This window comes from Taudactylus pleione, unplaced genomic scaffold (assembly GCF_031769625.1).
Source record: "Taudactylus pleione unplaced genomic scaffold, aTauple2 ptg000203l, whole genome shotgun sequence".
Taxonomy (NCBI): domain Eukaryota; kingdom Metazoa; phylum Chordata; class Amphibia; order Anura; family Myobatrachidae; genus Taudactylus; species Taudactylus pleione.
Window position 1 is genome coordinate 4,519,809 of NW_028284605.1, and position 14,369 is coordinate 4,534,177.

The 14,369-nt window shown below is 40.8% G+C and overlaps 1 protein-coding gene across 2 annotated transcripts in view; it reads right to left on the bottom strand.

Moving 5' to 3' along the window:
• The window catches only part of EFCAB5 (EF-hand calcium binding domain 5), a 75,077-nt gene that overhangs the window by 42,116 nt on the left and 18,592 nt on the right, over positions 1-14,369 (bottom strand). For both annotated transcript variants that reach the window (XM_088477800.1, XM_088477801.1), the window contains exons 9-14: positions 12,797-12,898; positions 11,496-11,588; positions 8,432-8,646; positions 8,000-8,156; positions 5,266-5,552; positions 4,992-5,161 (exon numbers count right to left, since the gene is read on the bottom strand). In XM_088477800.1, the coding sequence (XP_088333926.1) occupies positions 4,992-5,161; positions 5,266-5,552; positions 8,000-8,156; positions 8,432-8,646; positions 11,496-11,588; positions 12,797-12,898 (1,024 nt within the window). The remainder of the gene's footprint in view (positions 1-4,991; positions 5,162-5,265; positions 5,553-7,999; positions 8,157-8,431; positions 8,647-11,495; positions 11,589-12,796; positions 12,899-14,369) is intronic.

The window sequence follows — 14,369 nt, forward strand, 5'->3', positions numbered from 1 at the left end:
CTTTAGACTCTTATATTGAAAGGAATGATCAAGATGACATTTCCAAGGTAACGGTTTGGGAGGCACATAAATGTGTTCTGCGTGGCACATGTATGCAACTAGGTGCTTATTTGAAAAAAACTAAAAACTCTACAGAGAGATGCCCTTCTCGCTGAGATCAAATCTCTAGAAATTTCCCACAAAGTCTGTTTGTCCCCACATTACTATACCAAGTTGGAGGAAGCTAGGTCCACTCTTTATAGACTTTCCATTGACAAAATCAAGTTATCCAACCGTAATTGTGGTAGTCGCTATTATCAATAGGGCAACAAGCCAGGTAGGATGCTGGCTAAGGCACTGCGTGAGCAGCATGCAGTCACATTGATTCATATAAAAGACGAATACGGTCATACCCATAACGAAATAGAACGAATTGCTGAGTCCTTTCTTTCTTACTACACCAAACTTAACAACTTAGCGTGATAAGGACATGATAAAGATATTCTTACAAACAGAAAGGCAGTCTCGACATACCTTAAATCGCTTAATCACCCTACTTTGTCCCAGGAGGATGTTGATTCTCTTGATTTGCCCTTTCTTGTTGAGGTTGATTGGGCGATCTCATTGTCCCCAGTTGGTAAAAGTCCTGGCCCGGATGGCTTCTCTATAGCTTACTACAAGGCTTTTAAGGGTAGATTGGCTCCCCTATTGACTCTTGCCTTTTTCTTGATTTCAGACAAGACTCGTTTCTCCAAACAATCGCTGGAAGCACATATCACTGTCCTCCCTTAGGAGGGTAAAGACCCCAACTTATGTCCTAGTTACAGGCGCATCTCACTCCTAATCATCAATGTAAAACTTTTTGCTAAACTCTTGGACATCCGGGTGAAATTTCTTTTGCCTAAATTGATTCATGGTGACCAGGCAGGCTTTGTCTTAGGCCGTGAGGCTAGAGACAATACCACTAAATTTATAAATCTGATTCACCACACCTCTCTTTCATCTTCACAGTCTATTATTTTTTTTTGACTGATGCAGAAAAGGCTTTCAACAGGGTTGACTGGGAGTTTATGTCGGGCCTTTTATGTCATTTAGGTTTGGGCTCTACCTGCCTACACAGAATATTAGCTTTATACGATGTTCCCTCAGCGAAAATCAGGGTAAACGGCTCTCTCTGAATAGTTTGATATATCGAATGGCATGAGGCAGGGGAGTCCACTCTCTCCTCTCTTGTTTGTCCTTTGTCCTTTCTGGCGAGGGCTATTCGACTCAACGTGAATATCTCCAGTATCTGCATAGGTGGTCAGGAACATAAGCTGGCCCTCTTCGCAGACGACCTACTAGCACTGATCACTAATTCAATTATTTCCCTCCTGAACTTACTACTGGAATTCCAGAAATTTAGCACGCTCTTGAATTTTAAAATGAATCACTCCAAATCTGTAGCCATGAGCTTGACCCCCATCCTTAGTAGACAGTTTGAAACAGTCATTTTCTTTTGTTTGGCACCCCACTAGGCTTAAATACTTAGGAGTTTATTAACTAAAGAGCTTTCCCAACTGTTCTCGAACAATTTCACGCCTTTACTACAAGCCATTTGCACCGATTATAACAGGTGGTGCTCCACATGTTTATTCTGTATTGGTAGGATTAACATGGTGAAAATGAATTCCCTACCCAAAATCTTATATTTAATGCAAACTCTTCCAATCCACATTCCACCATCATGGTTCTCGGAAATTCAGCATCTCATTAGACGGTTTGTTTGGAATTACTCCACTCCATGCTTTAAACATGACATCCAATTCCGTCGTAAACATGAGGGCGGTTTACAACTTTCACACATCACTAGCTATTATCATGCTATAATGCTAAATTGCGTTCTGGAGTGGACTCGAGCGAAAGGTTTCAAACAGTTGATTGCGTTGGAGGAAAGCGGTTTGGCTCATGCTATAAAAATCGTCTCTTGGCTACCTAGACTCCCAACTGTGCATCACCCCACTACAACTCCCACATTATACTGTTGGAAGAAACTAAGATGACTCCCTCATATATCGTCTATTGTTTCCCCTCTCACATCTTTTCTTGGTAATTCTGATTTCTCTCCGGGGTTCCATGAACTTTCCTTTAAAAACTGGTTGGCTATCGGGCTTTTTAGGCTTGGTCAGATGGTATGCTCGTCAGGGGTGCGCCGTTTTGCGGAGCTTCAGGAATCTTGGGACTTTCCCCAGCCCGAATTTTGGAAATACCTTCAAATATGACATTTCATTACCTCCTTGTGTAAACTCTCTGACCTCACTAGGACCCCCACCTTATTTGAATCTTTATGTTCTGCTTCTCAAACTCCATCTCATACTATGGTCCTCATTCAGAGCCACTCGCTAGCGGCAGTACGCTCGTTCCGAGCGATGTTCGCACATCTGCGCATGCGTACGGATCGTTATACGCATGCGCGAACCAGTCAGTGTGGCCGAAATTCATGTGCTCGCAATATAGCGAATGCCTGCTATTTTGAGTGACAGAATGAGGCGTATGTGGGTGGTAACAGGGGAAGGTGCTTGAAAATGGGGAGTGGAGATCCGAACGCAGGCGTGCTTAAAGGTCAAAACGGGCGTTTTAAGGGAGTGCATAATTAATCCAGCAGCGTCATTGACCACGTCACTTGGTTTTTTTTAACTCAGAACTGCTCGCAAAATACTGGTTGAAAAAACCAACCACAAGAATAGCGAGCAGTTCATACGCTGGTCGATGTACTCGATTAATCTAATAAATAGCGGACATGACGTATGGTGCGAGCGGCCAGGGGGCGTTTTTAACAAATAAACGAGCGTATGTTTTGCTCGCTTGTTCAGACTTAGAGGTGTGAACAGACTGCAATTTGCGAACGGATCATTTGAATAGCCACCCCTTGTTTTTGAACGAACGACCGCAAATAGCGAACGGGTCTGAATCAGGCCCTATATCTACATTATATTCATTATTTATTGAAAATTGTTTAAATCACCCCCCTCATTCACAAAAGAATGGGAAAAAGAACTGCATGATAAAGTTCAAGCTATTCACTGGGGGATTGTTTTTAACAATACTTTCGCTAGTTCATTATGCATAGCCATTCTCGAAACCCTTTACAAAGTTCTCTCCCGCTGGTACAGATATCCTGTACTTTTAAATAAGATGCACCCACAGGTTTGAAAGAATTGCTGGAAATGTAATTCTGCTTCTGGTAGTCTTCTCCATATATGGTGAAAATGTCCTTCCCTAGCTCCAATTTGGTTGAATGTTTTTGAGTGCTCCAAATCAGTCCTCGGAGGGGAAGTCCCTAGAGACCTTGGGTTCTGGCTCTTGAACATAACATCATCTTCCACTGCTTCCTATAAAAATTCTCTATTAAGGCATTTAAATAATGCAGTTAAAGCTGTCATTTCTGTCTTATGGAAATCTACTTCCTCTCCCTCCATTAAAGATTGGTTCAAGAGGATGGACTACTACATGGATATGGAAGACATCTTATCTTTTTTTAGGGGAAAACCTTATGATTTTACTGGCTCCCATGGCTGGAGTTCAAAGATTTTTCATTATATTTTGTCTAAATTATTTTGAAATTATATATTTTATTTGTTTATTGATATATCCATTTTATCTGTATGTATTCCGTTTGGATTTGTTTGGTCTTTTTTCATAAAAAAAAAGTTTGCATTAAAAAAGACTATGGGGTAAATTTACTAAAAATCGCCCTGCAGCCTGGTGCTGGTTTCTAAATTACGGTGGAACCCTACTTATTTTGTTCCCCATAAGTTTTTAAACCAGGACTGGCTGGCAAGTCTGGGGCTGGTTAAGCTTTAGGGGGGGACCCTCTGTAATTTTTTTTCTAACATTTAACCTTTTTAAACCTATTTACAGGCAGAAACATACATGGATCACAGTGATCTGTGTATGTTTCTGCCAAACTCGCAGATAACAGACAGGTGAATTTATTTCACGAGTTTTTACAGTAGAGTTGTCCCATCTCATGAGAGTTTAGAAACTCTCTGCTTGGTAAATTCCCGAATCCTATCTTCACTAGTGAAAAGGTTCTCGAGTTTAGCCGATGGTGAATTGAAGAGAGTTTGCTAACTCTCCAGTATTTTCCCATAGCAAAGGAGATCTCTCTCTCGAGTTTAACATTAGTAAATTTGCAAGTGGAAAAAAAATGCCTAAACTCTCCGGAGTTTGCTAACTCGACCAAACTCGATTCTTAGTAAATGTACCCCTTACAAGACAGAAGATTGCTGATCACCTTAGTCAGGACAGTCTCAGTGAAGCGGATGCAAACCCTACTGTATGGAGTCAGGGAGGGAGTAAGGGGACAGCAAGTCTGCAAGGCAATTATGAACCAGCCACTCAAGTAGTTTGTAGGGGAACAGGGAAAAAGACACTGGGAAGCTGAAGGAGAGAGAGAGGGACAAGAGAACGTTTATATGAAGAGATAAGTGCATGCTGAAAGGAAGATTTGGAGATGCTGGAGGAGAGTGAGTGGATGAAGAGGTGTGCTTGGTGCAAGCTGACCTGGTCCTCAGTTACAGTATAAGGGGTCTATTTATCAAGCAGTGAAAAGTGTGGAGAAGTGGACCAGTGGAGAAGTTGCCTATAGCAACCAATAAGCTTTGAAGTAGCATTTATCAAGTACAGTTTATAAAATAATAGGTAAGAGCTGATTGGTTGCTATGGGCAACTTCCCCACTGGCCCACTTTTCCACGCTTTTCACTGCTTGACAAATAGACCCCCCAAGAGAGAAAAGAGAGAATGTCCTGTGTTGACAGAGGCAGGTAAATTGATTGGGGGCTCATCAGAGAGAATATCCTGATAGATGTGAGTTGCTATTGCTGGTGAAATAAGTGACAAAGTTAAGGGCTGTGACTCTTCATGTATGAACAATGACAGTACATTTTGGATTTTTGGGAGATGATTGGTAAAGTAAGATAAACAGAGTGTAATGTGTGATTATAAGGATGGCATTTGGGTACGTTCTCACCTTACACCCTTCATGTCTCTGTTCAGTGTCTTGTTTAGTAAATATATTGCATCCTCTGAAGTACACGCAACATAACGTAGAACCTCTGTCCACCGTTCTCCTTCTGAACCCTGCTCCAGAAAAGCAATGTTGGCGCCGATCTTTTTGTTATTTCCATGAGCCTCTGCATCCTTTAAGCATAAATGGAATACAATTTGACATCTCTATATCTATGTTATATGTCATGAATATGAAGTGTTGATGCCTTGTGCATTCTGACAAATTGTAGATGTACCTTGTAAAGTGCTTGGAACACAGATTTGTAGACAGACTCAAGGCTTCCTCCGCTGGTTTCAGCAACTGTCTGAATTTGTTGAAGCCATTTCCTTCGGGAAGAGCCTCGCAGCTTTTCCGCCTGCGTACGCTCTACACTGGAAGTCAAAAATTCCACCAAACTTTCAAACACTTCTTTTTCTAGTCCTGGCAGCTGTCGGATCACACCCAAGATGTAGCTACTGAACTCAGACACTGATAGCTTCCGTGAACCATGCTGAGATTGTGAAGAGGATAGAGTTTCCCTTCCTGTACAAAATAAATACTTACAAACTGTTGTTTGAAAAAATTATATTAGACTGTGTGGACAGGGCACTGCATTTATGGTTAAATTAATCCTAGCAAGCGAGTGGTACTGGATCTATAGTTAGCCAACAAGGACAAGTAAGGAGTGATTTAAATGACTCTGTTCCCAATCGATTGGATGAACCATAATTTCGCCTTCATCAATGGAATCATGGTTATAAAGAATATTAAAAATGATCTCTGTAGCTAGGCCCGAGTATTGCAATGGTCCAGTCCTGGGAGGGATCAGGCTCGTTTGGTTTTTAGGATTAATCGTATTCGGACATGGACTCCTCAACAAAGAAGTGTGTGGACAATAGAGGGCAATCCTCCGCTCCTCATGGAGAGCAACAGAGCGGGTCAACAAAAGGGAAATAGCTTTGGTCAGTTATGTGACCAGCTTCCACACCCTCAGTAAAATGGTCAATATTACAAGCATTCTGCCCACCCAGGAGCACCTGTAGTGCAAGCCCTCTACTTCTCTTCCCCACCTGAATTGTTTTTCACTACCAGTTTTCTTGGAAACAAAACAAAAAGGCTGGCTCTGAGGAATTTTTTGAGACTACTAATGGTATCTTTAAAGAAATATGTCCTGAACTAATCCTGTGGGTTGCTATAGCCACCCTGACACTATTTTCGAGTTGGGAGGATGGTTCTGGTAGAGAAGTGGGAGGCATGCCTCTTACAGTGTTTACACCTCATGTTTCACCTGTCATTGTTATTGCTCTGATTTTCTTGATTTATTATGTATTTTATAATTATTCTTATTATTATTCTATTTATTATTGTTATTTATTGCTATTTTATATGGTTTGATTTAATTTAATTTCATTATCCATTTTTCATTTCTCTTTCTTTGTAATTTAGGAGCTAAATGTTTGTACTGTATGTTTGTTTCCTGTAGGGAGCTACTCTACTTTGGTTTTACAGACTTACCTCATCAAACGTGTATTTGGGAGAGCTATTTATTCTATTCTCCATATATAGCTTTTTTGCGGGTGCTGTATGGTTTTACTGTACTGTATGTTGTGATATCACACTGTTTTAATTAATAGCTCTGTATGTACTTTACTTTTGCTCTTCAGCTTGTTTGTTCTTCTACTGTTATTTGTCTGTTATAAAACGACTAAACAGATGTTTAAAAAAAAAGAGTGGTGATCCGAGGGCACACCTGGTTTTGCCCTTTAACCAATTCTCTCTGGGCAGAAGTACTTCAGTTAATTGCCCAGGTCACTTCGGAGGTCATACCACAACTTCCAGAAATTGCTCTTTTACATTATTTTCCTTTATCAGTACTAGCCCATAACAAATATGTTATTGGACATATTTTTATAGCTACAAGAGTGGCTTTAGCACAATACTGGAAAAGATCTGATCCCCCTCTTCTATCCAAAATAGTGTCTAGGGTTGAAAGAAGCTTTGGAAACTTTTGGATTTAAATATTCCGCTTCAACCTCATCCCCACTGATTCAATGGTGGCCCAGGTCTGATTTTTAAGACACTGATGTCTCGATGATGACTTCAGCTAGTATTTCCTTTACTTTTCAAACCAGTAATATTATTTGTGCTAATTTATATGTATTTTAGTAGGTGTGTGTACTCTTTATTTTATCTTCCCCTTTTTTTATTTCTTTTTGTATTTTATTCATTTATTTTCTTTTCTCTTTTTCTCCTTTCATATCATTTAATTAAATTTTGTTATGTGTTATATAATGTATTGCAGATTGTAGTACAGAATGTAAGGCCATATTGTTATTGCCATAAACAATGGTTTATTGATATGTATGATCTATAATGTAAAAATGTTCTCTCTTTAAAAAAAACTATTTGAGTTAAAAAAAGAGGGGTATGTATACCTGTCTGTCATGAAACTTATTTGAAATATCATGTTTTATTGGCATGTTACATGCATAATAATAATTAATTAACCTGCCTGGTCAAAAAGTTGCTCCTCATAATTATACCGTCTCCCAAAGCCATTATGAGGACTTTACCATATGCTCTCTTGTTAATACCTGTGCCAGATGGCTTTTCCCTCTGCTTGGGTTTGTCTCTGTGTTTTACTGTATGAGTGACTGTGTAAGTAGTGAGTCTGGCAGGGGTTTCCTGAGTAGACTCCTGGTAGAACTCCAATCCAGATCAGATACTGAGGTGAGACCTTACACTGACACAACTAAAGACATCTACCAGAAGTCCAGAGAGACAAGGTCACAGGAGATGCATTAATTTAAACATTCTCCTAACATACTGCTTGGCCAATCCTCATTTAAAGAATTAACAATGGAATCAAAAGCACAATGTATACATGTGGTACATAACACCTAAGGAACTGCACAGGTTACATCAGTAAACTCGGTGGTCTTAAAAGAAGTGCATTGGGCTTTGATGTGATATATAAGAGTTCATTTTACCTTTAACCATGACCTCAGATTCCATCCCGTCCTTGTATTTTGCAAGTACTCCTTCTATCTCCTCCAACAATAGGAATCCACACCCATCATTGTCCCATTTCTCAAAGAGAGCCTGTAGGATAAGCTTCTGCTGTGCTATAAGTGCGTCACGACGTACCTACCAGGAAGTGATGAATGATGGTTATCAGCAAAATATATTGTACCATGTTAGACAATAAAAAATGAGGGGCAGTGGATAAAGAACAAAAGGGTGATACAGGATAATAAGCTGCATATAGCAATAACAAGGGGCTTTTAAAAAAACACATGGACAATTTTATGTTTACCAGCTTCGCATTAGTAATTTGCAAATAAGCATATCCCCAAAAAATAATCAGCAGCTATATGTTAATACAGTTAGTCCAGAAAATGGACTATGACCAAGGAAATTACTTTAGCTAACAATGCAAATTTCTCCTCTTCTGTCTCCACGTATTCCCTCTGTATAAAGGAGGTAAGCCTCTCCACGGCTACAAGCGGGGCTCGCTCTCCCACAAATGTCTCCATCAGCTGCACAAACTGGGGCACGTTGACAGCGCTGCCATTGAAAGCACTGGGAATGTGTGATGGGCCACGGCTATTAATATCCGAGATGATAGTGCGTAAATCTAAAAATAGAATTCATTTAGTCATATATTTTAATACAGCAACATATTTTCATCAGACCCATATCAAGTATATTGTAAATTATTAGGTGTATTTAATGTCTATACGGAAATAAATAAGTAATTTTGTCAAGTGAAGCAATATACATCCTCTCAATACATTTGTAACTAGTGACATCACTTTGTGCCCCATGCCTCAAGCTGTGTACGCATCAGCCAATATGTAGATGAAATGTCATCTGATCCGACTAATCGGGTCGACACATCGTCAATATCGTCCAGTGTGAACGTACTACTTACGACCAAGCGTGCCACTGTTAGGTCGTCAACCGCATCGTCAGGTCGGCCTTACATACAGCGCAATTTTACAATGCGACTGACGATCCCATGCAGCGGGATGCGGCTGGTGCCAACGTATTGAACGGTCAGACACGGGTCGTGTAATGTGTACCGGCCATCTGGTGTGTCAACCCGTCGGTGCTGCGGTCGTCCCTCGCATCGCTGGGTACACACATCGTTAAATTTGTACCCAGCTTTAGAGATGTCATTACCCCAAGTGAACTGATTGGCTGCAGTCTTATGAATAAGGTTTCAGCTCACAATATTGTTGCCTTGCCACTTAAAGTATGCTACAGTATTATACTTTATCTGCTCTTTATTTACTCCAGCTGTATAGAATGTGCACATCTAGCTATGACTTGCAGCAGGGTAACGGAAAAGATAAGCTTCGTGGAATAACATTTTAAATTAATTCTAGATATCTCATAATATATTCAAATAGCACTTTAGTTTTATTCCCACCACCTCCCTCCATCATAGCAGCAGTAATAACAGTTTTATGTAAGTTTAAGTTCAAAAGAAAGTAGAAAAAAATTAACTAGGAGATTGCAGTCACATTGCAGACACAAAATGTTCATTTTATTATAAGCTCCTGTTTCTGAGCCAGAGTAATTCCAAGAACCCATTTTGTTCTAGAATGGACAGATTATATTTACACTCTGGTTGCCAGAAGTTCCTTTTGATCTTGCAGATAAATGAAACACAAGAGTATCTGTAAATGACCACATCAAAGTGAACTTTGGATGCTATATAATGCACTAATTTCATGTGGCATAGACCATAAAGGAATAGCAATTTTAATTGAAGCACATACTTTGTACAACAAATCCACTTGTACAGCTGGAGAAGATCAGTTTTACCAATCTTGCACACACGAGTGCACATAAACAAGGTTTATAGTCTGGAAGCATCTGAGTAATAAAAAGGTCTAATATATATGTACATTTGTGATGAAATGACTCTGGAACCTGGTACTTGTTCTCCCTATGACGCCCCTTCAAATCCCCAAAGTTGTATCCAGATGAAAAATAGAGATAGAGTAAAGAATGTATAATGTGTAAGTAATCAATGCCTTATTAACCAATAGATTCAGGTAACGTGTTTGGAGTCCAAGCTAGAAAAAGTACCCAGCCATGATTTACCCATTTACAATGGCTAAAAAGGCAAATTTAATAATACACGTGGACCAGCTGCAAGTTTAATTGGAATCCTCTCTGTAGAGAATGATCTTAGGACTGATTAGATTACATTTACATGATATCTTTGAGGTGTTTATATACCCAAGTTACAATCTTACCTCCGAGACATACTGCCTGTGAGAACATCTTTTGTACTCCCAAACATGGTCCTTAAGGCTTCCCAACAGGTCGGGTTTTAGAGATATCCATGGTTGAGCACAGGTGACTTAACTAGTACCTCAGTCAATTTGATTTAACACCTGTGCTCAACCATGGATATCTCTAAAACCTGAAATGTTGGAGAGCCTTGAGGACCACATTTGGGAACCCCTGCTATAGAGTAAGGATGGCCATTGGTGTGTTCGCCATCGATGGTTGCTATCTATGGTTATGGTGGTGATTACCGTTGATGGCATGACACCATCATCAGCGTACCATCGACTGTTTATATCCCTCGATGACCACTGTTACTGGGGGGCATGGCAGGCTCTGGGCCAATGAGCGTCAGGGGTGTATCTTATCGAGACATGGGGGGTCGGAGCTAAGCTCTGTGCCGACTGAAAAAATAAAATAAAAACATTGGTTATTAGTTCCCAGTTTGCCACTGATGATGAAGAACCATTAGATCTCCGCTATTGATGGTAATTCCATTGGCCATCAGTGTTAAACGATCGATCGTTGTTGACCATCGATGGGTGATGGCCATCACTACTATAGAGCAGTTATGTGTCACATCCAGGAGGGAAATAATATATAACACTGCCAAGGTAATATAAAGACCATTGTCAAAAACATAGAAAGCTAAAGTTACAGTATGTACTTGGCAGAAGTTGAGAGAGAATTGGATAAACCACTTAAGTCATTGGAAAACCCTTTTAAAATAAACCAAGTGATCACCAGAATTTTGTTAATAAAGTGTATTTAGCTGGTCCTGAGCATAAGTGACTGTTTGAAGAACATGTAAATGCTTTATTCATAATCAAAGTAATAAGGCTAGAGTAATACCATGTAACAGAAAATAGAAACTACATAAGGGAAACCTGAGTGTTGCAAATTTTGGATAAACAACAGATTTATGCTGCGGCCTGCTGCAATATTTGCAGTGAAATCAAGCAATGGGACCAATAATCACAGTAGGTACAGCGCAAAAATACCAAGATGCCCAACAACAAAATCTAATCATGTATTTTGGTAAATGTAGTTGGAAGATGTTCACTATTTTCCTGTGTGTGCAGCCATATTCTGACAGCAGTAACAGACCTCCAGAAACTTGAAAATCCAGATGCAAAGCTAGCCACCTACGAGTGTGTGGGTACCTATATATGTGATAATTACCTGTGAATTTAGAGGATGCGTCACAGCACTCATCATGACTTCTATTCCCATACGAACTGTACCTAATAGCCAGATCGGAAGTCAATAGATCACCTACAAAGATACACAATGATTAAAACATGGTTACATGGTTGTATTTTTACTGTACTCAATTCAGTGACATCAGTGAGGTGACACAGCAGATGCCAATGTTGGCAGGAGCTACTAATACAAATATATTCTACGATTGTATACACAAAAAAAGCTATACAGAGGAAGGGGCTATAAATGGCAAATAAGAAATGTTTAGCAAATTTAACCCCTGGATAGAAAACTGCATGAAAGTGGAGTTACCCTTAAGACATTCAAAATCCTTCCAGTCTTGCTCTCACACTATTCGCCCATTCAATTGGAAAGCTTTGAATGCTGGAAGAACCTTGACTTAACCAGTTGTAGATGGCAGATGTAGCCAGGACCCCATATTTTATGCAATGCTTGAGAACTCAGTCGGGACAGGTATGTTAACTTATAGGCTGTTCCCACATCTGTATTGTATTGTATTGTATCGTATCAGAAAATGCAATGCTGATCACCATTATGGAACCTATTTATTAAATATATTGTTACAAATTAACATTATGATGACAGCTATGCAAATCGATTCCAGTTACTTAGTCATCTGGAGCCCCTGCGAATGTACAGTGACACATGCATGGAGCGAGAAGGCCAGTTTGACCTTACAATTCAACCACTATAACAAAAAACTAGCCTCCGACAGCGAGAACTGTGGTATGCCCCTGTGTGTGTCACAAGGTACTATTGTTCTTGAAGAGGCTTTTGTAAATTTCCCCCTATGTGCTTAGTGGTTTGCAGATTTACAGACTTTAGTTCCAAGCACATGACCTAAATTAAATAAATATTTTTCTACCTTTCAGGCCTGCTACCCTTTCCTCTTTTCCCATACTACTACTATTATGTGGGTCCCTTTCTTGGGACACCAATTGTTTACTCATATTCAACAGTTTGGACCTCTTTTGAGTTCTAAGTAGCAGGGGATCCAACTCACAACTAGAAAGAGATGAGCTCGGGGCTGGACATGACTGATGTGGTAATACTCCAGTACTCAGAGATCATTATGGTGGCTGATCATGAGTGGTCTGCAATTGTAAGTGCCAGAACCCACTGAATTAAGGAAACGGTAACGATGGGATAATGGTAGAGCTATAATATATAAAGCCTTAACAATTATTTGTGGAACAATAAGCATTAATTTATATTTTTGTACATGCAGTTAGATGGTACTAGGCTCTAGTAGTAGTCACCTGACCAGGGTTTGCCCTCAATAATGTGAGAGACACTGCTGCTGCTGTCTTCAGCCTGTGGGGCTCTTTCATCCTCTGCTGTGTGTGCTATATCTGTAAAGCCTGTAAATATACACAACATGTCAGTGAGAATTACTATGCTATTTACTATGCAAATTTGTTTGGTGCAGATTCAGCAATAGAGGTGAGGCATTATTTTAAAGCATTTAATAAGCATTCGCAAAGCCCAATAACTGCACTTTAATGCTGATAGTCCAACTACATGCAGTCTAACTGACGCTCGTTTGCTTGCCTTTGTCAGACTACAATTTCAAAGCTCCCTGAAGCATACAAAAGTGTTAAGGATTGGTAAAGTACAATCAAAGGCCCATCCCAGGTGCCCACCTCACGTTTCCCTAAGCAGGACTTCAGTCTCTAGCCATAGTAAGGACAAGAGGAGGGGCCCCTGAGTCTATGGGCTCCACACTGGAACACATGGGTGCATCCTGCGTATGTCACACTAGTGGGGAAATCCAATGGACCACCTTAGCTGCCCAGTAAGTTATGCTGTTGACAGTCAAAATGTCAACCGTTCCATGATTTTCAAGCCTACCGTTTTGTTCTTTTTACTTAAAGGTAGTTCTGACTGGAGATATGTTTTGGATCATTATCTTAGGATGAACTCTTCATCAACTAGACGTAGACCAGAGTGTATTGCGTAGCGCTGCAAATTCCACGGTAACCCTTTAAGTTCAGGGTGACAGTCATTCTGTACAAGGTACCAACTCAGGATCCAGCAAAAGATCCCCAGATCATCAGGCTTCCTCTTCAATCTTTGACAGTTGAAATCACAAACTTCCCGGTGTGTTTAAGGGAAATTCATCATTACACAATTATCATTAGTGATAATTATTTTTTTAACTCGCTGCGTGTTCAAAGTACCGTTAGGAGGCATTCATCATGCCTCATTCACTAAAAGTATCACTTCAGAAAAGCTGCTCTTTTTGCGGAGCAGCATTTCGGACTTTTCCCCTTTATCTATGATGTCTCCCTCCTAGCCCGCAGCCTCTGGCCCGTGTCTACCCCTCTTCCTATCCACAGCCTCTGCCTCTATCCTCTCCTCTGTTTTCTCCTATTCCTGCACTCCCTTGCGCGCTGCATGTCCCCGGTATCCCCTCTCCCTGTGCTCCCCTTCCCGTAGCCTGTTCTAAGTTCCATGCTCCCTGCGCTCCTCTGCTAGCGCCGAGGAGCGCAGACAGAGGAGTGGTGAAGAGCCCTTGGCAATGTTGTAGATGGAGGCAGGAGCAGTGACAAGCCTCCAGAGGGTCTGCGTGTGCTGTTGAGGGGCCCCGGGGTGTTCCCTCTCCCTGCACTCAACTACCCGCTGCAATTCCAGAGTTTACCCTCCCCCACGCAGGTGTCCGATCCCCCCTCCCCCCTCCGATCACCACCGTGGGTGTCCAATCACCCCTGCTGCCGCATCCCCTTCACTTCTTCCGTATCACCAGCCTTTTTTCGGTGAGCCGGGTCACATGTCTGCAGTGCCCTGGTGCTCTCAGCTCTGGGGCTCTGCATTGTAGACAAGGCAGGGAGG